Here is a 25,000-nt window from a genome sequence, read left to right as displayed (position 1 = left end):
AAGAAAACTATTAATCGAGCAAATATTATCTTGTTGTGACTGTTGTTGTTCATAGGCGAGAAGACAATAGGAGTCGGGATGCTCTGGACTCAAACAGAAATTACATGGATTGGTGTTGACATTCATGACGGGGATCGGCGTTTGTTGAACAGAAATAGCCTCTACCTTTTTAGTTAGAGATTCGATTTAATTTTTAAGTTCCGGATTGGGTTTCATCTCAAACATACCGGCGGCTTTAACTGTTGTAGAAGAACTAGCGGAACGGGAGAAATCGTCACTACCGCCCACAGTTATTATTACTTTTAGTTTGATCTTCTAAAAATTTATAACCCTCTGAGGCTCCTTTACTTAAGAAACTACCCCCATTCATTATGTCAAGGACTTCTTTATAGTGGTGTAGAAGTCCCTTGAAAAAGGCACAAACTAACGTGTCTTTTGCGAGGTTATGATGTGGACACTCTATAAGTAGATCGGTGAAACGATTCCAAGCCTCTGAAAATGATTCATGAGGATTCTGTCGAAAGAAATGAATCTTGGAAAGCATTTCATTGGTCTTTAGTGGTGGGTAAAAATGTTACATGAATAGTTGAACAAGTTTAGCCCACGAGTCCACAGAATTAGGCGCTTGGGCAGTTAGCCAAGACGCCGCCTTATCGGCTAAAGTGAAGGAAAATACCCTTAGTTTAATTTGTTCAGCACCAACCGTAGGATGGTGGAATGTAGTAAGGACTTAGTCAATCTTACGCATGTGCTGATAAGGTTTTTCATGGTCTAACCCATGAAAAACAGGTAACAAATTAAATATATTTGGGGGAATTCGGAAATCTCCCACTGGGTCTGATAGAACGATGCAAGATTTAGGGTTATCGTTCAAGGCTTTGTAAAAGTCCGAGAGAGGAGACTCTCTTTCTTCAGCCATAATTTCACGTGTGGTGTGTGGTATACTAGCTAAAGGTGTAGTGAGTGGTATACTAGAAAGACGTGTTTGTTGCTATTGTCGGTTAATTACGTTAGGCGTTTTTCTTCGGCCTGACCTTAATTTCATGCAAGGCTAAGACCAATTTTAATGAAACACAACAACACTCCAAACAATCCTGATATGCTAGTATGAACCTCTAATGGAAGATGCAAGGTGTGGAAGAAAAGAGTACCTGAAAGCCTCATTGCTTCGCTTATGAATAACGTCTTGTTTACGCGTGCTCAATGTATATAACAAGTTAGAACACTGAAAATCTTGAAGAAATGGAAGTTTGAATCAAACCTGTGGAAATCGGGCGATGTCGCCAGAGGGCGCGGTCGGCCAGTCAAGTTGGAGTTCCAGCGTGGAAGCAGTCGCTCCAAGTTAGCCTTGGTCGGGCACAGGTCACGCTCAAGCAAAAAGTGGAATTCCAGGCGTGTGGGCGCAGGTCGCGCTCCAAGTTAGCCTTGGTAGGGCGCAGGTCACGCTCAGGCAAAAAGTGGAATTCCAGGCGTGTGGGCGTAGGGTGCGCTCCAATTTGGCTTGCCCAGGGAGCGGGTCGCGCTCCGAGTAACTTTTCGAGGAAAATTTCAGTGCTGAAATGGACAACCACAGTGAGAATCAAACAAGGGTGGGTGGGTTATGGGACTTTGAAAAACTATCAATTTTAAAGAAAACAATACTAAAATGTACTAAGATGGCAGTGACGCCATTTGATAACCCTAAAAAGATAGTCTTACTCACAAATAGAGTGATGAAACTCTAAACGAAAGTAAAACTATAAACTGTTTCTTATACTGGACTTATCAAAGATATTTGTTTTCTACTCTCGAATCTATTGACGTAGAGTTGGAATAGAAGATTTTTGTTCCACTCCTAGTCCTTTAGCATTAAAGTTTTCTACAATTGATGGTCTATTCAAAGTCAATGAGAGATTTACGAAGGGAATTTATACTACGATGTAAATTCAAATAACAAGATACAAATAACAGAATGATAGAATGCTAAAAGTTGAATCTAGATAAAGAATTAGGGGAATTTGATTCCACCTTGAATCCAACTTAATAAACTAGCATATATTTGTTGTAAACCAATTCTTACGTTCTTACAGTAAGAATTGGTCGTTCTAATCCCTAATTATATATGGCATTTCTACCAATTCATAACTAGCATGTGAGGTCGTCAACCCATTCTCATGGCGAATTAATGACTTCTAGAGTGGAATAGATTCTTACAACGATTCTATACTACACAATCAAGTTTTCATCAAGGCTTCATCAAACCCCTCTATTGGAGGTTTAGCCTTGATTCATCAAACTATCATTTCCAATTGAATTAAAACTAGACATAATATAAAGATTTGAACTTTACTAATTTAACTACTCAAGAATTCAATTCGAAATTAAACAACTAAGGAATGAATAACAACTAAGAATTGAAATGAGATCTAAACAAATGTAAATGACAAAATCGAATTGATCAAGAATAAACTATTTTATTTATCTAATGAAGGATAATAATTCAAATAATTACTCTAAAACAAGGAATGAAACCAATTAATTAACTAATTCCAATTCAAAAACTAGATCTATAAGCTATTCTAATGGCTACTTTCTATTCTAAGCTATCTAACTATATTTTCTTAAGAGCTAAGTCTTGTTTTATGTAAAGGAGGAAACCAGATCCACAATTTCGTGCATGGGCTAAGGAGCCATGTTTTGGGCCGGAAAATCGAGCCGAAGCCCAATTTCTTCAGTCCACAGAGCCCGTGTCAGCTGGATTTGACTTTAGTAGAATTTTCATCTACTTTGCTCTTCTGATTGGGTCAAGGCTTAGACCATTGGAAAGCTCTTTCTGAGTCGGTCGTTTTGACGTAAGGTAGGCCCAAATCTGAGGCCTGAGTCAAAAAATATGGTCTTCGGAAGTTCTGCTGACTTATGCACTGTTTCTGCCCATATTGACTTTTCAGCTTTTGACTGGGCTTTATAAAGGCTTTGTCTCCTTAAATCTTGGTCTTTATCACAGAACTTCTTAGCAACCATCCCTTTGCTCCTTTATATTGCCAAAGTGGCACATTTCTGCACATAATTGAGTTCCATGCCTGAAATACATAAAAGCACGTAATTAGCATTAACTCTTATTTATTACTCGCATAATTGGTCTAAAAGTAGTATTATTAAGGGATTAAAACTACAGTTTTGGGCTCTTATCAGTAATTAAGGCATCTGTTAGGATATAGATATGTATAATATGCACTTGTTTTCTAGTAAAATTTAAAAAATAAATAAATAAAAAGTTTTGTTATACACTTAGGAATATTGGTATTGTTTTCTTTCTCTATGCTCTGAATAATCTGGAAGTCTCACGTAGCTTTTGCATTAGAATAATTTTTAGAAACTTAGGTTAATATGTAGGTAATAATCTTTGAATCTATCTATAAGTATATTACATGAGTATCTATGATTGTTTGGTAGTAAGTTTATGAAATCTAGGCTAGAGTACTTATTCTACAAATCCTGTGAGAATATAGCCTAAAACCTTATATGAGTGAAACATTTGAGAAATGACACAAGGGAGAAGTAAAATCCGGATAGAGAAATCACACGTCCACTTGCTTGATCACTATACCATATCCTAAGCAAGAATTTAGGCCCTCTTTGGATCAATATAGCCAGAAATTCAAACCTATGAATTATTTTCCGCTAGTCGCCCCTCTGAGCCTTTCTTTAGCCTTTTATAAACCGCAAATCCTTTACCCTGTTACAAAAACAAAACAAAATTAAAAAATTAAAAAATAATAATAAAAAATAAAAATAAAAAATTAGCCTACCCATTCTTTGAATGAGTCTGAGAATAGAGATGAAGAATAGAAAAGAGAAAGACCTTTGAAATCAAGAATTTGTTAGTCGCTTCAGATTAGAAAAGAAAGTTTCCATCCAAATAAAAAAAATAAAAGAAAATAAAGAGTTAGAACCCCAAAAAATAGAATCAAAGGAGTCAAAAGCCAAAGAAAAAGAAAAAAAATATATATATGGCTAAGGATGGAAACAAAGTGTAGAAGCAAAAGTAAAGAACAAGGTTTTCTCTAGTTACATAATATGAAGACTCTATTATCTCAGACTTGTCCATTTTGAATATCCATTTCTTTCCTTCTTAAACCATCTCCTAATCCCCGCAACACCTAATAAAGACCTCTAGCTCAATTAGGAATTGGTTAGTGTGATAGTAAGTGGCAGATGTGTTTGATCGACTCCGGCTTCCTTGTGTGTCATTGAGATTATTGTAAGGAAGAGTGTGCCCACTGCACATTGGAGTAGCAAAACTTGAGCGGAAAAATCAGGGTATTTTTGTCTTGACATTTATGTGAGGACCTACTTAAGGATGCTATTCCGAGTTTTCATAAACGGACCTGCTAGTGCACTTCATAGTATTACTCATTGTATATATGTTTATTCGTAGATGATTGATTATTATGCATATATTAGCTTAGGTTTCGACTTGATTATTCTTTATTCATTGCTAGTGAGATATATAGATAATTGGGAACATAAATAAGGAAACAATAGTTTTATTTCTTAGACGTTGTAGTATAGATGAAGTTTGTGAGTACCTTCACTGGAAAACTCTCACGAGGCTATAACTCGTCCACTAGGGAATTCCTAATGGTTTAAGGCCTTGTTGCATATGGTCAATGCAATCGCATTCTCTCGTGGTACGAGTAGTTAGAACTCCATTTTTGGTAACTTATTCTAATTTCTCATATTTGCTTGAGGACAAGCAAAATGCTGTTTGGGGGTGGTTTGATAAGAGCCCAAAACTGTAGTTTTAATCCCTTAATAATAATACTTTTAGACCAATTATGCAAGTAATAAATAAGAGTTAATGCTAATTACGTACTTTTATGTATTTCAGGCATTGAAGTCAATTATATACAGAAATGTGTCACTTTGGTGAGATAAAAGAGCAAGGGTTGGTTGCTAAGAAGTTCTGTGATTAAAGGCCAAGATTCAAGGAGGAAAAGCCTTTGTAAATCCCGGTCAAGGCTGAAAAGTCTATGCAACGCGGGGAGAAACAACACACAAAAGTCAGCAGAACTTCCGAAAACCGCATCTTTGGGCTCAAACCTCGGAATTGGGCCTACCTTATGCCAAAACGACCGGCTTGGAATCAGCTTTCCAATGGTCTAAATATTGACCCAATCAGTGGAGCAAAAGTGGACGAAAAGCCTGCTGAAGTTAGATCTAGCTGAAAAAGGGCCTGTGGACTGAAGAAATTGGGTTTTGGGCTCGATTTTCCGGCCCAAAACATGACTCCTCATCCCATGCACGAAAATGTGGATCTGGTCTCCTCTATTTCAAGACAAGACTTAACTCTTAAGCAATACTTAATTTAGGGTAAAAAGTAGCCATTAGAGAATAGTTTTTGAGATCTAGATCTAGTTTTATGTTCAAGTAATTAGTTTAGAACAAAATAGATTATTAGGTTAGTTATTGAATCATTGTTTTATTCTTCATTAGATCAATAAAATAGTTAGTTCTTCATAATTTCGGTTTTGATTTATTAAGGTACTTAGCTCTAAATTAAATTACTTAGTTGTTAATCATTTCTTAGTAGTTAAGTTAGATTTGAATTCTGTCATTATTCAATATAGTAAATTTACAATCTTTATATTATATTGTGTTTAAATTCATATATTAATGATAGCATAATGATTCTAAGCTAAACCTCCATTAGAGGGGGTTGAAGAAGCCTTGATAAAGCTTGATTTGTGTTTACGTAGAGTAGTCGTAATTTCCATTCCATTCTAGAATCGATTAGTTCACTATGAGAATGGGTTTGATTGTTTCACATGCTAGATGTTAGTTGGTAGAGATTACCTTAAACAATTAGGGATTAGGAAGAACCAATTGCTATGCAAAAGCATTGTAATTCGGATTACGACGAATCTTCGCTAGTTAATTAAGTCAAGTTAAGGTAGAATCAATCCCCCCTAATTCCTTGCCATAGTATCAATTTAGTATTGCCTTAGTTGAATTATCATAGTTAAGTATTTGAGTATAATTTGCATCGTAGTATAAATTCGTAAATCTCTCATTGACTTTAGATAGGCCGATAAACTTAGGAATTGAAATGCTAATTCTAAAGAACTAGGAGTGGAACGAATCTTTTACTCCAACTCTATTTCGATAGAATCGAGAGTAGAAATCTTTGATAAATAACACACTCAAGTCTAGTTTTAGTTTTACTTGCGTTTGAGTCTCGTTGCTTATTCGTAGGTAAAACTATTTCATTTTACTATTATCAAATGGTTTCATAGAGGGTCCAAACTGTAGGAACCGTTATTTAGAATGCAGTATTTCTACAAACCGCGAGAACCCACGCGCTGCGGAATCAATGGGGTTCTCACGATTTTGAATATAAAATATACTTTTGAATCCAATTTAGATAACTCTGAGAATCCAAGCTTTATCAAATCCGAAATCAACCCCTTAATCTTCTGTTGTATTCTTTTAGAATAGATTGCACGTTGTGTGGACAACGATCTACCAACCCCCTTCTTTCTCTCAAGATCAGAAATGAATTCAGATATACTTTTCTTGCCTCTTTTTCAGAACAATGAATTGTAAATTTCGGCTAGAGAGAGAGTATTCTATTTATAGGCTACAACAGGGACCATGAGGAGAAATTAGGGTTGGGCCTCCTGACGGGCTTGGGCTTCCCATGTTTGCTCAGAACACACGGCCCAAGTCCGTTAACAAATGGCTTATTCCACTAAAGGCCATTGTTGCACTACCGCCCTAATCCCAAATTACGTGTCATCATTTATGGGCTCCATATTATATGCTTGTGGATCTCCCCGTGTTTAAGATATCGAATGTCCTTTGATTAAGTCAAGTTACTGACAACTACATTAATCAACTTCTTATGTCCTTGAGTAGTACCACTCAACCTCATTGTCATGTCGGAATAAATCCACCTATAGGGTTTACATGACAATCTTTTTGAGCTCCTCAAGGGGACATCATCAACCCGACTTCTTGCGGGACATGGAATCTTCTATAATCAACAGCACACCTTACATACAATGTCATTACCCAATCCATCGAGTTTGTTGATCCACAAATGAATCTCACTCATTGATGATTTAAAGCAATGTACAATGCATGTAAGTGTCCGTTATTATATCCAGATTAGGAGGACAAGCATCCATAATAACATAGGCGTTTGTTCTCTTATACAGTCAGTATAAAGAGAAACAACCTCACTTGGTCATGTTCAATACACACAAAGTGTACTAGTGTAATCCTATAGTCAAGATAGACTAATACCAGATTATACTACAACCGTACTAATGGTTTGTCCAAATCCATCTAGGTTGTGAATGATTACTTATACTTTATAAGGTACTGATGATATGATCTTCTGTGTGTTCACACCATATCGTCTACAACATAAAATATTAGACATATGCATATAACTAATAACATATATAATATACATAACATTTGCCCATATGATTCTCATTCAAAATATAAAGAATTAGAGTTAATACAAAAGTAATGTTTTTAGTATATAACCCTATCACAAAAGACCCAGCCATGTAGTTCGATAGTGTCCCCAAACGACCCAGCCATGTAGTTCTCTAGTGTCCCCAAACGACCCAGCCATGTCGTTCCCAGCCATGTCGTTCTATAGTGTTCCCAAACGACCCAGCCATGTCGTTCTATAGTGTCCCCAAACGACCCAGCCATGTCGTTTGGGCTCGGGTTTTGCATTCATTCAACTATTTTGCATCTATTCATTCATTCAATCAATCAAGTGTTTTGTATTCATTTTAATCAAGTGTTACATCATTATTTAGGTTTACACTTTGTCATCGACGATTTCTCAACATCTCATTTGCTCGACTAGTCACATCTTCAAATTCTTCAAATTCTTCACCTTGACCATCAACATTTTGTTCCACTTCTTCACTTTCAACATATCTTCTATTTTCTCCTTCTCTAATTTGTTGTTGCACCTCAAATATTACATCAAATGCTTCTTCTTCATCTTCATGTTCCATTTAGAGAAACTTGAGTATTCTATGTAAGGAGTAAGGATTTTGATGAAAAAAGGAGCAAGGAGGAGTAAGGAGTATTCTATATATATTTCGAATAATTGAGTGAAATATGTTTGTCTAAACTCTAAACTCTAAACCCTAAACCCCAAACCCCAAACTAGTTTATTATTCACAATTAAATAAAAAAAAATAGAAAATAACAAGTTTAGATATAAAACAAATTATTATTTTAGATTTGGATAATTGAGTGAAATATGTTTGAAATTAAATTTTTTTTATGTCGGTACGAAATTTGTAAACCCTGAACCCTAAACCCAAACCCCAAACCCCCAAACTAATTTATGATTCAAAATTTGAAAAAGAAAATAATAAATAATAAATTTAGATATAAAACAAATTATTATTTTGAATAATTAAATAAAATATGTTGGTACAAAATTTATAAACCCTGAACCCTAAACCCTAAACCCCAAACCCCAAACCTAGTTTATGATTCACAATTTTAAAAATAAAATAAAAAATAACAAGTTTAGATATAAAACAAATTATTATTTCGAATAATTAAGTGAAAGATGTTGGTAAGAAATTTCTAAACCCTAAACCCTAAACCCCAAACCCCAAACTAGTTTATGATTCACAATTGAAAAAAAAAAATAAGTTTAGATATAAAATAAATTATTATTTTAGATTTTAGCATGCTTGATTACATATTTTAACTTGGTTATATAGATACTATATCATTACAGATAAAGAGTGTAGAGTGCATGTAATTGTGTTGGTGTAAGTAATTGTGTTGTTCCTAACCCAATCTTTTAAATCGGATTTCAATTTTCCTAATTTAATTGGGATGTGTTGATAATTGATCATTACTAATTCAATTTTGTACATAATTGTTTAAATAAATTATTATACACTTATGATCGATTAATTATTTGTATTATAAGAAAAGTGTTGGTGTTTATGTATTAAAAAAGTGTAATTGGTGTTTATGTCCAAACGACTTCACCATATCGCCTCATAGAAGTCCTAAACGACCCAGCTATACCGCTTGCATGTGATACCAAATGATTAACCAAATCTAAAATGCACACACAAATGCTGTGTCCAAGTCGTTTGAGTGTATACTCAAACGACGTAGCCATATCATTTGAGTGTTACTCAAACTAACACTCAAAAGACTTGGTCATATAGTTTTCGTATACACTCAAACGATATGGCCATGTCGTTTTGGTATACATTCAAACGACTTGGCCATATTGTTTGAGTATTACGTCGTTTGAGTGTTAGTATGAGTAACACTCAAACAACTTGTCTATATCATTTGAGTATACACTCAAACGACTTGGCCATATCGTTTGAGTATCAACATCGTTTGAGTGTATACCAAACGACGTGGCCATATCGTTTGTGTATACACTCAAACGACTTAGCCATATCGTTTGAGTGTATACCAAAACGACGTGTCCATATCGTTTGAGTGTATACGAAAACGATATAGCCAAATCGTTTGAGTGTATACAGAAACAGCCCGGAGAGTTTGTTTTGGCAAGACCGGTTGAATTAATTGCTGGGTCTGAACTTTGATGACAAACTTGTAAAATTTCTTTTTTTTTAGGGTTGCCCAATCTAATTTTATGAGTGCCCGATAGAATCACCGTTTAAAATAAGTAACAAGTTCCATATACATGAACCGTGAATGCTTGTCCATTTTATGGAGATCATTGGGCGGGCAACAATGTGGAGGACATCAATAAGATTGAACCAAATCGACCACCAACCCAAGTGAAAGTTTTATAAAAATTATAGTGAAAAAAGGTTTCTAAAAATTGTTTTCAAAGGGTTACTTAAAATATGAGCATTATAAACTTTGAAAATTGGCGAAGATGCTTAGAAGAAATAAAATATTAGAGACCCATATTGTGACTTTTACGAAAGAACAATATACGTGGCAGGATAAGTACTTGTTTACCGAGCAAAAAAAAAAAAGATAAAGTTCTTCTTTCATAGAAAAGTAATGATTTTAGTGGACAACCAAATCCTCAAATCATAAAATGAAGTACCTAACATTCGCATGTGGGGACGTGGAGAGAAGTTAAAAAAATTGTTGTCATCAAGATATCGCTATACTATCCCAAGGTGGTATGTAACATCATCAGCAAAGAGTAAAGGTGTGTACTACCCAAACTATCTATTAGTAAACTACATTAGTTGTGCACAAGTTGTGCATGTTGGCAGCGCCTTGCCACCAATTACTGACTGCCATTATATTGAGAAGCCAAAAAACTAAAAGTCACCACTGTCGACTTCACCAAAATTCTTACTCTTCGTTTCTCTTATTTATTGACTTCTTCTTCATTCCAAGTACTTGGGTTCACTCATCACTGTGCTTCTTTTCGTTTCTTGAAGTTGTGGAAGTTTATACTTGTGACTTGGTATCCAAGATGGGAGTTGAAGAAGACACTAATTCTGAGGATGCATGCAACAACACAAGTGTTGTTGTTGTTCCAAAGCAAGAGGTTTTTTCTGTTTTTTTCCTTTTCAACTTGTTTCCTCATTCTGCCTCTATTGTGTTTTCAGTTTATTCATCTAATGATTCATGATGGGTACCTTGTTATTTTGATTATTTAGTGGGCTTAGTGCTAAAACTGTTATATGTATTTGTTGGTAATTATTAGAGATATCTTCTTATGCCTATACAAAATAACCTTTCTTTTGAGCACTTGTTTAGTGGGTATTTAGAGAAAGAAAGAAAGCACTAAGGGTAGGAATATGAACTTTCTAGTGTTGAACTTGCCTGATAGCTCTAAGAACACTGTTTATACTAAGTTGGTTTCTGTTATTGAAAATGGAAACTATTGAGTTCATATTGCAAACAAGCCTAAATCTATTAAAAACATGCCAGCATAACTAACTATTAATTACGTGAAAAGCACATAATCATTGTCCACTTATTCCACACCATCAAGAATTTTCCATGAAAAGGACTTTCATCTGGGGTAACTGGATGATGGGTCACCACTTCCACCAAGTGTGTAGGGACAAAGTGTGCTTTAGTATTGAGACAAAGAAGTAATGAATTCTGAGTCTGTCTTTATGAGAGCATCCAACTGTAGCACTTGTTCCCTCAGATAGGCTTATGTTACACTGGAAGACACTCTCCTTAGTCTGAAGACTTCTCATACATATGTATAGCCACTGTGTTAAAATGGAGTTCAAACACTAAATTTTAATTTAGTAAATCCATTGGAGATTAGGAATCTTCATCAAGTTAATATACTGGTGTTCAGTATTTCAATCTAAGGCGTTATGATACCCTGATGACATGCCAGGATTTAGCAACCATCCTCAATGTCGTGTCCACTAGGCTGGGCTCCAAAAAGTTCATGCTGGTGTCCAACTGACAAGGCTGCCCATATTGGTTGACCATGACTTAGTTGGAATCACCGAGCGTCGGTTCCTTGGACATCTTGATTCTTGAGTGAGCTTAGTTTCAATATGAACTTAAAGTACATATTAAACAAAGGGAGGTTTTTTTTTATCTTGCCACTGCCACAGTTGTTAAGGGGTGTGGGAGGGAGATAAAGATTGTCGAATTGTTATTATCATGCTAAAATTTTCATCAATTCTCAAATGTTTCCTACAATTCTCAAATGTTTCCTATCTGCATAAGCAACTCGAAACTGCTGCACATTCAACTTTTGAGTACTGTCGGTATTGAGTTGTATGATGATGAATTGTATTTGTAGGTTAATGTAGGGAGTGCTTATGACTTCCTAATCTTTCTTTTTGGCTTCAGCTAGATACTTAAGAAAGTTAAAAACTTCTCTTGTGATCTCTATAACTCTGGAAACATGTCCTGCGAATTCTTAAAAGTTTCTAGTAATAATATCGTGTGACTCGCCTAATGATTTGGTTTGCTAAATTTTTTGAAAAGCTGTAGTGTTATTTCTATATATTATTAATTCTCTGTTGCATTTATTTTTCTTTGGTAGGTTCAGGATATAACTAGAATAACTGAGGAAAGAAGATTGGGTCAACAACAGAGACAACAAACCCTCCACCTAGATATACCCCCAAGAACTTTGGGTGTCTCGTCTCTGGAGTTTATGAAAATAGACATGCCCCCAACAGCAAGCCCAACTGCCACAAGAGTAAATTTGCCCCCAGCACTCAGTCCTACTTCTGCTAGATTAAGTGAGTCCCCTGCCCCCTCCACATCTAGAGCTAAATCATCCATAAAAAGTTTATTGCCGCGACTTAGTTTCAAGTTCAGGAATACGACTTCAGAGATAGAAAAAGCTGCCATCTTGTCAGTAGGTGCGTCGTCTGCGGGTGTTCGGGAAAAGTCTACTGTGTCAAGGTCATCATCTCTTACCAAGATATTTAGTCCTAAGGTTCGGAGAACATCTTCCCTTCCTGTTACCTCATTTGAACACTCAAATCCAGAATCTCTGCATGGAGGTAGCATGGTCGATCCAATCACGTCAACTGTAAGTTTCCCTCCCTTATTTGCTTCGGAACATTGTTAGCTCCAGTATTGGTAAACCATAAGAACAGTGAAAAGAATTACTTCGATATAATAGTATATAACTGTATAGTAACATTATGCATACATAAACATTCACCTTTTTATCAATTTATTTTACTACTTGCAATATTAGGGTCGGTTCATTTTCACAAGGAAACTTTTCCTTGGTAAACCAACTTTTTTGTAGAAATTTTCATGGGATAGGACTATAAGAGCAAATTAGTGAGATGGGAGCCATACCTAGTGAGCTTGGAAAAACTTTTACGGTATACTCCATGAACTTCTTGAAACTGATGAAAAAGTTCCCTAGTATGCTTCTATCTTGTTGAGACGTTTAGTGTAGTCCCATGTGGGATGTTTAATGCCGTATAGTATATTACAAAAGTTATAAGGCATCTCCATTCACCACCAATTGGTTTTGAGTTGGACGCTCTTAAAGTTTCAGATGGTAGCAGAGCCGGCTATTGTATTTGGCCCAAAATGGACCGTTTACTCCATGTCACCCAAGTGTGTTCTCCACGTGTTAGGCTCAAGTAACTCCACACGTGACGGGGCATGTTAAGATTTTTAGAATAGTCCCACATGGAATATTTAAAACCTTGCAATACAGTTATTTGGCATCTCCATGGAATATTTGGGCCAGGTTTTGTATTATGGTTATTTCCAGTTCCAATTATCTTGACTAAGTTTTTTGTTAAAAAAGGCTTTTTAAGTGCTACATTTATTGAACTTGGTGATCTTCAGGGTGGGACCTTGAAATGGTGGTCCGTACTCTGCAAATGAATCAGACGATATTATTTTTGTCTGTTGAGAAACTTCAATTAACATTGATTGTCATAAACTAACTCAAGGGGATGGGAACTTTTAGTCTTCTTAAGTTTTTAGCCTCCTGATAAGTTGGTGTCTCTTGTAAGTTGTTCTTGATCAAAGCAGTGTGAGCAGTTTTGACTGTGAGTCTGATTTGGAGATTTTGGTATATTAGTTTTATTCTTTTTGTGTGCATGTGCATGTGCACGCATGTGTGGGTGTGCTTTTCTCTTGCTTCTTTTCTTAAACTTACTTATATCCCTGTCTTACATAATGCATACTTAAACAGACAAAAGAGGCCCAGCACCACATAGCTCGTTCACTTTCAGTCCCCATGAACAACATAGGTGTCAGCATCAGGCGTGCTGATTCGTTAGGTGGAGTTTTTCGTGTAATTTCTTCGACTCCAAGAGTGTTGGTAGGGACTGGCGCTACTTTGAATATGACTACAACAACAATAGATGCTGGTATGTCCTTTGTTGCTGGACTCAATCTCTTCTCTTTCTTAATAATGCAAATATGCTTAATAATAATTCTCTTAGTTGTTGGACTTACCTTGAATATACTCTCACGTTATAAATCCAATATTCTGAAAATCCGATGAAACTGTGAAAGAGTTAGCTGCCATTGTGCACATCATTTTAAAATTCTTCTCTGGCTGTTATGATGTGAGTCACCCTAAATCTACTTGGTGAACCACCTCTGGCCATAACATATAGCAGTTGTTCTGTGTGTCTTTTCAAAATAATTTCTCTGCCTTCTGTTTTAAATTGACTTGAGTACTTGTCTTTTCTTACTCGTTGATCTTTCTTGATGTCAAATGAAGTCAAGTTTTCAATTTTCTTTGTGACGTCACTGATATATGAGCATGGTTTCCGATTTGTTGCAGTGTTGAACTTTCAGCTAGTATTCACCTCCTGTTTTGTAACTTATGATAAACAACTTATATCTTATCCCAGTCTCATGTTTCAGAGAACAACGATGGAGACGGTGAACATATTCCGGAAGAAGAGGCTGTGTGTAGAATTTGTTTGGTTGAACTTGGTGAAGGCGGTGACACCTTTAAGATGGAATGCAGTTGTAAAGGAGAGCTTGCACTGGCTCACAAAGAATGTGCTGTTAAATGGTTCAGCATCAAGGGTAACAAAAACTGTGATGTATGCAATCAGGAAGTGCAGAATCTGCCGGTCACCCTACTCCGAATCCAAAATGATCAATTCAGCAATTTACAAAACAGATCTCCTCAAACTCCAGTTCAACAATACAGGCAAGCAAAGATCAGTAATTACTGCATATTCTAAATAAGAATATTTTTAAATTTTTTTCCCATCCCATTCTTTTAAATTGTTATTTTTTCAATGGAGTAACTTAAATGGATTTGCTGAATAAATCTTAAAAGAAGTGGAATATTTACCATCTTGGTTGAGTATCAAAAACTGAAGAAATTATGTATTTACAAATAAAAAATTTAGTTGATTTTTCAAATTTATATTGGAAAACATTGTGTGAAGCCTTGCGAGTTATTGAATTTAGGAGGGGGTACTCATGCCATCTAACGATTTGGGTGCTGCAACTGTAAGGAGAAAAACAATTTACGAGATTGGTCATTAAGGGCCTTCATCACATTAGGGTGCCACCTCCACTGTGTCGTCACTGTCATCTTTTACATTATTATAGGTTATTGCCTAATTTTCTACGCATCTTCCAGAGTTTGGCAGGATGTTCCCGTGCTCGTCATTGTCAGCATGCTCGCATATTTTTGTTTTCTTGAGCAACTTCTGGTAAGATTTCATTATTTTCAGTCAGGTTACTTACATTATCCTTGTTTGCTCTTAGTAACATTGGCATTTATCAGGTTACTAAAATGGGTTCTGGAGCAATTGCCCTATCACTGCCGTTTTCATGCATACTTGGTCTTCTTGCTTCCATGACATCATCAACCATGGGTAAGATAGAATGGGTAATTTTCCTAGCTATACTTTGTTGTGTTTCCCTGATCAAACAAATACACAACGACTGAGTTATTTCATAGTTATAATAGTCATGATTATTTAAGATGGGCATCCAACTTAAAACCAATTGGTGGTAAGTGGAGAGGCCCAGGATTTATATATTGATTGGCTAGGCTTTAGACTCCCGATGTGGGATTAATAATCTCAACAACAGGTAGGGCTAAGTGATGATCTTCTATATAGTACCCCACCTTATGTTGTGCACTCCAAAATCCTATATTAATGCATATTTACCATATTCAGTCTTCAATATGAATTTTTAGTATTTGGAGTAACTAGCATAATTGTCTAATTTGTCTGCATTTGGTCATTCAGTGCCAAGAAGATTTGTCTGGTTCTATGCATCTATTCAATTTTTACTGGTGGTTCTCTTTGCTCATCTTTTCTACTCGCTGGTAAGTACAATAATCTTTTACATTGGTGTTTCAGAGCTATAATTTAGAAGTGGTGTACTCTATTGTTGAAATTATAGAATCTTTTTCTTTTCTTCTTCCTTTCACTTTTCTACTCATCTCTTCAATTGTTGTTAAATTGTGAAAAGAAAAGAAAATTCACGTTTGTATTCTTTCCTACAAATACTTAAAAGTAGGAACTTCAATAGGTTTTGTATAACATAAGTGACCAACATATTTAACACAACCTGGAATCACCTAAACCTTACTTCCTAGTTCCAAGATTGTGTTTGTTGAATGTAGGGGGCTTCTGAGTTGTGTACCGCTCAAATCATGTTGTTAAGTCTTTCTCTCATCTTCGACACTTTTGGTTTACTAAAACGAAATTTAGCATAGAAGTATCAAAGCATGATCTTCATTCATTAATTATTTACTTTCTATGAAATTGCAGCTTCGCGTGCAAGCAGTTTTGTCCATACTCCTTTCCACATTTGCGGGTTTCGGTGTTGCAATGAGTGTAAATTCAATTCTTGTTGAGGTATTGAGATGGAGGAGAAGACGGCGCGCTAGAGATCTGAGTCATCATTCCCACGAAACCGCATATCGAGAAAGATTGCCAGAAGATGGGCGTTCACCTCATCCCGCTCACCATGAAATTGCTATTGAAAATTCAGTTGTTCAACGAGAGAACTGAATAGTCTGAATAAGAAACGGAATGCATTAATACAAAGGTAGCGAAGGTTTGGCTGTACAGTGACTGTTGCTAACTGCGTTGTAACATAAAATTCTGTAATTTGAAGTTGGATAATCAGGTCCATTTTTCTTGTGATTAACATGGCGATAGGATTGTATACATGGTAAAGTCATTTGTACAATTGACTTTGTTTTCATATAATGCCAGTATTGTTGGTCTCGACCGTTTAATGCTTAGGCAATTACTAATTATGCCCCCAGTTACTAATTTTGCTGCCGTTGTTTGTGCTAATCGGTTTCTGAGCTTGGCTTCCCCACCTACTGGCGAGCCTTTAGTGGCTCTCGTTCTTCAATTGTACCTGCTGCTAATAGACTTCAGCATAAAGGTGCTACTGATGACCAAGCTGTTGGAATTGGTGCACCGGCAACCAGAGCAAATCTCAAGTATAATGCCTCACCCCCTCTGCTTCAGGTGACCTCCACTCCTACCCCTAATGCTAGGAAGGGAAAAGACAAAGTATATGTGCCCTATACTTCAGTTCCTGTTTTTTTGGCTAGTATTGTTGGTGCTTGTACTGGACTAGTTGCTGATCAGACTCAAACTTTGGTTCCTATTGATTCGGAAGAGATGGTACTTTATACAAATCCTGCTGAATTCCAAGTTGTACTGCAAGGGGCATAACATGGAGAGAAAATTACTTGTTACTAAATGATTGGTAACTCAGGTGAAGAAGAAAGAGTTTTTTCTATGATTAATTATGCCCCACCAATAGCTACTGGATTTACCAGCAATCATCATGGGTGAGGGGGGATTAGTCCAGCTACTAGGCTGGCTACCTCACTAGTTGCAGCAAACAACAAGAGGAAGATGGAGAATGGGAACAAGAACAACAATCATAACTCCAGAAAATGATTAGTGTTTGTAGCATATTGGAATAATTGGTTAGCTAACCTATCTAGTGCAGATGATGGTATATGGACGTATATGGTAATGTAATTCACTTCTCCAGGAAGAATAGCCTGAAATTGTTTTGTATAAATATACTCACAATATTCGTATGTCCTAAGCTAATAGGAAGTAAGAAATTGTACAACTGAGAATCCCAAAGAAAGATCAGCGCATGCACCGAAACACTGTCAAAGGGCTTTAGGCGTTTTCTGGAAACTAATAAGCCTATTTTCTGTTGTAATTACATGGGCTAACCACCGTGCCTCGTGAAGACACAAACATCCTAGTAACATTGACACGGACGGGCCGGGCATTAGTAATTACAATAATGCAAGAAGATACAAGGATGAAGGAAAGCCGTGTGCCTTTGTGACGGTCTAACAGTGGTCTGAAAGAGAACATAAACATAGTGTATCTACTTAGTGATTTTGTTCCTGTATTTACTTACAGAACTACTTCTCCCTGTGCCTTCTGAATTTCTCTAGCGCTACGACCTTCTCAAACTACTAGTACAAACTTGGAAAAAGAAACTCTCAAATTCGAAAACCAACATTCTTATTCCACAAAAAATGAAGGAAGTGCTCCTTAACAAACACAGTCTCTCCTGTTGGAAAGGAAGGGTTAGGCTTAAAAATAAAACTCAAGAAACAAAGTAGATGATCCGCGCCAGGTAGGGGTCGAATCTACGACTTTCTACTTAGGAAACAGACGCTCTATCCACTGAGCCACAGGCGCTCGTTGCTGCTCTTACCACTGGTTAATGTAAAAGAATAATTACTTCCGCTGCATCATTGTCAATATGAAAATTTGAGTTGTCTGATCGCTCCTTTCTGGGTTTAGGATTCATTTGTTCATTGTTTTAGTTTATATACTTTGAGTAATGCCCAACATCCTAAAACCGCTTTCCAAAACCCCTAACTTTAGGTGTCTTTGTGTTGTTTGCATGTGTTAGCCAACTGTAAAGGAGCATTTTAGTTATCCCTTACAAATGTGGAGAAGGAGGAGAAGGGGTTTAGAAATGGGAAAGACCGAGTTCGTTGTTGAGCGAACTGCCTACGTATCTATCTCTCGATTATGGGGGGAGAGAAGAATCAGGTCTGGCGTAGTTCATATGGGAGGTATTTATAGCTCGTGAATGTGGATCTCTATCCAACACGTGTACTGACAAACACAAATGCAGTGTTCTAAAAAACGCTAGGCGGTAGTCGGGCGGTGGGAAATCGCCTAGGTCTTCTAGGCAGTGCCTAGACGGGCTAGGCGCTAGGCGGTTTTTTTCCTAATATATATAGTAATACACACATATACTACAAAAAATGAAGAAAATCATTTACCATAACTCAAAAAATAAACACAAACAAAAATACTTATTACAAAAATGCGTAATAGTTAAGAAATATCGACTTCATATAAAAACATACTCTTTGTTATAGTGACATATAATTTACATTAGACTTATGTCTTTTAAACTCATTCAAATCTTAAACCTACATGGGCCTTTATTTTTCGACATTTAATCATTCAAAATAAAAAATTAAAAAAAAATAAAAACTTGACTGGACCGCCTAGATCCGCCTAGTCGGTTCACCGATTTTTTAAACGACTAGGGCCTAGGCGAGTCGGTTGGGCACCGCCTAGCGCCTAGAGACCACCTAGGCGGCCGCCTAGACCGATTTTTAGAACAGTGCACAAATGTATGGTCGAGATTGAGAAGGAGTATTGGAATGGTGTTGGTAGGAATTATGTAATGATGGGGAGTAGTTACAGTGGTTCGTAATTTGCGGTGATGAAATGTGTAAGTACAGCTTTGACAATGATTGTTTCTAGAAGATAGGCTGAGTCATGAGATAGAACGCTCTGTGTGAAGATGTGCGAGTCGATCTGTTCTAGAGCGATCTCGTAGCTCGGGTGTGTGAGTTGATGATATAGGTCGCTCTGAAAGCAGTTCGGGGAACTAGGTCAGAGGTCGGTGTGGTATTTCCGCTATGCTGAACACGTGCTTGATATTCCTGAATGAGGATATCACTCCCTCACACAGCTCCCTCTCAGTAGGGCGCGCTATTCATTGAAGCGACCTGCTGAGAGAAAACGGTGGCGCGTGTTGAGCATAACCGATGATGCGAACTGGCATGAAAGGAAATACCCACCGTGTTATAGAATTCAGTTCGTGTTGTATGATGAACTGATGTGGGGTGATAGTTGGCACGTGAGAGAATCTTAGCAGTTGGTGAGGAAACGTGTCGCCGTTTTTTCTGGAATCTTGAAAAGACAGGACTTTGGTAGACGTGTGCGGATTAGGGCTTAGGTTGTAATCATAATGCATTGGGAACTGGAGGGGCGGTTGTATAAACCAACTTTTGGAGATTCGAAAAGTTATTTTTTGTTTCATTTCCAGAACTGTAGATACTAGAACTCCTTAGGTAGTGCTTCCGCCATTGTTGTTGTTCATTTTTCTTGTGCTCTTGTTAGTTTCGTTGAGTTGTTAGGTCGTCTTTAGCTTGTTTTGTTTATGACTTATAATCACTAAGAAAAAGGAATGTCTGATTCGGACGATACTCAGTATGAAGAGATTTGAGAAATATCATTGAGTTGTGAGGAAATGGAGGAGGAGAGGGAGGAATCAGTAGAGTTTGAAGGTGAGGATGTGGAGGAGGAAGTACGATCTAAATCTGTTGCTGCTGTAGCTAGTACTTCAGGTCGTGATGAGGGGTCATCCTCTAGTGGGTTGCATCCTAGAGCTGTAGATAAACATGCCACTAAAGCGTTCGCTGATCTACGGGAGGTTTATGGTATCCAGGGGGAGACCTGGAGATACACGAACTAGAGAAGAACGTAAAAGTGTTTAGTGAGACGTATACCCTACCGAACTACGGGATAATAGTCTGTGAGGGGCAGCTGAGGGCTGGTATAAGGATACCATTCTCGAAGCTGACTTGAGAATTTTTGAACTTCTATTGGAAAGCGCCCTGCCAATTTGTGGGTAATACTTGGCGGTTGTTTAAGGTGTTTGATCTACTGAATGCGAGTGGTGAATACCGCATAGGGGCCACTGACATTATTGAGCATTACATCGTAAAGCGATCTCGTGCTTACAACTTTAGCTTGCAAACTTTGACGAGAAAATCTAGCGTGCTGGATGGTGTAAACAATGAGGCTTGGGAGAGGAGGTCGTTGCTGTTAGTGGGGAACTTCTGTGCTAGAGGATGTAGTTTGCAATTTTGCTGGTGGGTAGGAGTGTGTTGTTCTGTTGTCTTGATGTTTGAATTGTTGATATTTTAACTGATTTGGGCTTTTGTTGTTTTTGCAGAGCTCACTATAAAGAAGCGAACTAATCGGTCGGTGATAGAGAAGTTTGCAAAGCTAACCCGAGCTCAGAAATGGGAGAAACTGCCTGAGGTCGCGCATTTCTTTGTGGAGCGAGGAGGTCGCGTGGTCAGGGAGAACAGGAGGGATCAGAAGAAAAGGGCTCGGGGTCAAACTAGTGAAGCAGCGATGGAGAAGCGTAAGGGCGATCTGGTGACAAGGGAGGACAGAAACCGAAGTCGTGTTGGCCCTAAGCGATCCACCGGAGGTGCTGATGCCTCGGGGGTTGGTGGGTCGAGTGGGCAACCTGAAGGGGGGTCTAGTAGTTCGCCCTTGGAGTTGGATGAGATGGTATTCAGGCCTCGCGAGCGGAGCAGCTCGTTGAAGAGAAAGGTTGATATGACTGAGCAGGATGCTGCCAAGATTGTCAAGGCTGCGAGGCATGTGCTTGGGGATAGCTCCGGTGCTGGGGGCGCGTCTGGTGGTAAACGAGTTGGTGGTAAGGCCACTCGTAGCTCCAGGTTGAGGCATGCACCCGACCTGAGTCTCTTGAATCTGGAGACCTTTGAGGTCGTTCCGAGTTCACTAGCAATGTCCCGAGAACCTAGCTCGATGGCAAAGCTAAAGGCCCCTAGTAAGGTGAGTGGGAAGTCTGTTATGGCTGATGATGATTTAGAATGCCAAGTGGTGTACGTGGACGACCAGGGGGTGCAGCGAACTGATGTAGGCTTCAAGTCGAGTAAGATTCCGTCTTGCCTACTTGATCACATATATCTGGATGGCAGCCGTAAGGAACTGGATTCCAAGGGTCTTGCTGATAATCTGAGGCAAATGGATGTGGCTCAATGTCTGGCAAGTGACGTTCTTCAGATCCTGTTCATTAGCTTTGTATTTGCCTGTCAAATATCGACTATTATTGTACTTTTGTGTGCTTAGCTTGTGAGTGGATATCAGATGCTAAAGGAGATTGCTCAGATCGCTGAGTCAGAGAAGGAGTATGTCACCAAGTTGAAGGAAGAGCTGCAAAATGTCCAGGATGCATATTCCGTAGATCGCGAGGACTTCGCAGCGCTGAAGAAAGAGCACCAGGATGTCTGTTTGGCGAAGCTCCTGATGGGCACCGAGTTGGAAGATGCCAAGCTGAAAATGCGTGCCACTGGGGAAAACTTGATGCTTTGCGAATCTGAGATTGTCGTCGGTGGATCGGGCTACTCGCCAAATGGCTGAAAGACGCCGCCGAGAGGGCTACTGAAGCTTACCAAGCTATGGACTAGGATTTCCTCGAGCTAGAGGCAGAATACAAAGCTTTCAAAGAGGAGCATGAATGCGGGGCTCCCAGTACAACGGTGTTAGACGTAGTGGGAGATGTAGGTGATGCTCCTGTATTACCTGGAGTTGTTCTTAAGGTCACTGATTTTCAAACTACAGAGGTCGCTTCTGATGTGCTTGTGAATGTGGATGATGCTGGTCTCTCTCTTGCGGTATGTGATGAGAACGTTACAGAGGACGTACTGGACCCCTTGCCTACCAAAAATATGTCAGTTCGGTCTTGAAGTTGTGAGTTGCGAGTGATTTTTGCTTGTTCTAATGGTGTAAGTTGTGATACATTAGAGCTGGTTTCCTGGGGTAACCTGAGCAGTTCGCCTTTATTTTTTGGTTGTCAAAATACTGAACGAATTGGCTTCTCATATTATTCTAGGGAGCTTATGGAATGATGAATTGTGGCTAGCCGAGTTGCATTTCCTGAGTCGACTCAGCAGCTCGGCTAGTAAACGAACTGGGGCCTGAGTTTGGTTGAGCGGTTCGTTTTTTTGCTTTTATGTAATGCTTGTTTTTGCTTCTTCATTTTGTTTAGTTCCTTGATGGTTTGAATGTTGATAAGAGCCCAAAACTGTAGTTTTAACCCTTTAACAATATTGCTTTTTGACCAATTATGTGATTAATAAGTAAAAATTAGTACTGTTATCGTATTCTTATGTATTTCAGGCATTGGAGTCGAATATATGCAGAAATGCGCCCTTTTTGCGGGATAATAGAGCAAGAGTTGGTTGTTAAGAAGATCTATGATCAAAGGCCAAGATCCAAGGAGAAAAAACCCATTTAAATCCCGATCAAAGCTAAAAAGTCAAAGTCAACGCAGGCAGAAATAGTGCATAAAAGTCAGTAAAACTTTCAGAAGCCGTATCTTTGGACTCAGACCTCAGAATTGGGCCTACCTTATGTCAAAACGACCAGCTCAGAATGAGCTTTCTAATGGTCAAAGCCTTGACCCAATCAGAGGAGCAAAAGTGAACAAAAAGACTATTGAAGTTAAATCTAGCTAAAAAGGCCTATGTGGACTAAAAAAATTGGGTTTTGGGCTCGATTTTTCGGCCCAAAACATGGCTCCTCAGCCCATCCACGAAAAAGTGGATCTTGTCTCCTCCATTTGAAGACACAAGACTTAGCTCTTAAGCATATAGTTTTTTCCTTTAGCAAGAATCCAATAACTTGTTTTTAGATCTAGTTTTTACATTCAATTAATTAGTTTTAGAACAAAGTAGATTATTATTTAGAATCAGATTTAGTTTTATAATAAAATATTAGTTTTTCATTTCAATTTAGTTTATTGATTCAATTTTTATTTAGATTTAGTTGTTTTAAATTCATAATTAGTATGTTTTAATTTGATAATTAGTATTCATAATTTTAGTTCTAAATTAGTTTTAAATTCAGTTTAATCCATTTTGAATCTTAGACTATTGTTAAATTAGATTATAAAGTTTAATCATTTATTCAATAATGAGTTGTTACATTTGTTCTTGTTTAAGAAATGATAGTATAATGATTCAAGGCTAAAACCTCCATTATAGGGGTTTGAAGAAGCCTTGATGAAAACTTGATTGTTGTTAGTGTAGGATAGTTCGTAATATTCTATTCCATTCTAGAAAATAATTAGTTCACCATGAGAATGGGTTTAATTGCTTCACATGCTAGTTATTAGTTGGTAGAGATTACCATGAACAATTAAGGATTAGAAACACCCAATTGTTATATGGAAGCATTACAATTAGGATTATGACAATTCCTCGCTAGTTAATTAAGTCGAATTAAGGTGGAATCAAATTCCCTTAATTCATTATCATATAGTTAATTTAGTATTTCTGTATTTTGAATTATCGCATCTTGATTAGTATAATTTCCATCGTTACTCTCATTGACTTTGATAGATTGATTATCATAGTTAACATTGAATTCTAAAGAACTAGGAGTGAAACAAATTCTCTTCTCCACTTATTGCAATAGCATCGAGAGTGTAGAAAACTTTGATAACATAAGTGAAAAATTAGTTTTAGTTTTACTTGCATTTGAGTCTTGTCGCTTAGGCGTAGGTAAAACTATTCATTTTACATTTCATCAAATGTGTGATTCTTGATATTTTTGTAATTGGCTGGCTGTGTATGTGACCTTTGGTAAAAGTGGGTGAGGCTAAGTAACCTGTGAGCCTGGTTGAGCGTCCTGGTCTTGCTCTTATGAAGCATTCTCCCTTAGAGAGCGCTCTGTTGAGAGGAGATCGTAGCACGTGCGTGGCACGTGTAGAAATATAAACAATTGGAGATACCGAATGATGGTTGCCAGGTGGCCTGACGTTTGGCGTCTCGATGTAATTATTATGTGCCTTGGGAAGGTACGTTACTTGACTATAAGTAGAACTGTTACTAGAAGATCAAGGGTATTTTCTTTTCTTGTTCTTCAAGTTGTTCTTCTCCAAAGTTCTCGTGCCGGTTTCTTTGTTCGCTGCAGGTAAGTGCCCTTCCTTGTTTTCCTTACCTTTTGAATAAGAAAACTTTGTTTTTATGTTAGCTCGCTGAGCCTTGGGTTGTTTGTAGAATCTACAATGGCCAAGCGACGTGGGAATACTGCTAAAGATGAAGGGACAAGGGAAGCCTCCCCCCTTGTGATGGAAGAGATTGAGTTCGAACCTCGTCATCATTGTGATCGTGGCAAAAGGAATGTTGTTGCTTCTGAAGCCAAGAGTAACAAGCGATCTAAAAGTGCAGGTCGCTCTACTGGGGGCATTGTGTTCAGGTCCCCTAGTCGGAAGGATGGGGCCGACCTGAATGCTGAAGAATGTGGCGACCTGGGTCAAGGCCAAAATGTTGCTGGTGACAGCTCTGCACAGCGTTTTGGTGACGTAGGGAGCAAGTTCTTCTATGTTGGGAAGACGGGGAAGAAGCGCACTATCAAACGTTCTGACTATAGCTTTCACTCGGCACCCATAGCGACCTGCCTTCTGGAAGGGATAGTACTAGACGGTG

General features: G+C 37.8%; 1 protein-coding gene and 1 non-coding gene across 4 annotated transcripts; one reads left to right on the top strand and one right to left on the bottom strand.

Moving 5' to 3' along the window:
* The first annotated feature begins 10,244 nt into the window (after positions 1 to 10,244).
* LOC147487806 (RING/U-box superfamily protein) lies at positions 10,245 to 16,673 on the top strand. Of its 3 annotated transcripts, XM_086570815.1 has the most exons (9): positions 10,389 to 10,537; positions 12,014 to 12,215; positions 12,295 to 12,511; positions 13,646 to 13,823; positions 14,329 to 14,623; positions 15,065 to 15,137; positions 15,212 to 15,302; positions 15,684 to 15,763; positions 16,212 to 16,673. In XM_086570815.1, exons 3-9 carry the CDS (start codon positions 12,488 to 12,490, stop codon positions 16,452 to 16,454), a joined length of 984 nt encoding a protein of 327 aa, XP_086426941.1. In that variant the 5' UTR covers positions 10,389 to 10,537; positions 12,014 to 12,215; positions 12,295 to 12,487; the 3' UTR covers positions 16,455 to 16,673. The 3 variants fall into 3 exon arrangements, with proteins under 3 accessions (XP_086426939.1, XP_086426940.1, XP_086426941.1); XM_086570813.1 differs by having other exon boundaries at positions 10,245 to 10,537; positions 12,014 to 12,511; XM_086570814.1 differs by having other exon boundaries at positions 10,261 to 10,537; positions 12,014 to 12,511; positions 15,212 to 15,316.
* A 1,391-nt stretch (positions 16,674 to 18,064) lies between these two features.
* TRNAR-CCU (transfer RNA arginine (anticodon CCU)) lies at positions 18,065 to 18,137 on the bottom strand. The gene has a single exon. It is a non-coding gene; the product is annotated as a tRNA-Arg (tRNA).
* Between the last annotated feature and the right edge of the window lie 6,863 nt (positions 18,138 to 25,000).

Source organism: Coptis chinensis, chromosome 7, assembly GCF_015680905.1.
Source record: "Coptis chinensis isolate HL-2020 chromosome 7, ASM1568090v1, whole genome shotgun sequence".
NCBI classification, from domain to species: Eukaryota; Viridiplantae; Streptophyta; class Magnoliopsida; order Ranunculales; family Ranunculaceae; genus Coptis; species Coptis chinensis.
This window is presented reverse-complemented; position numbering and strand designations above follow the sequence as displayed.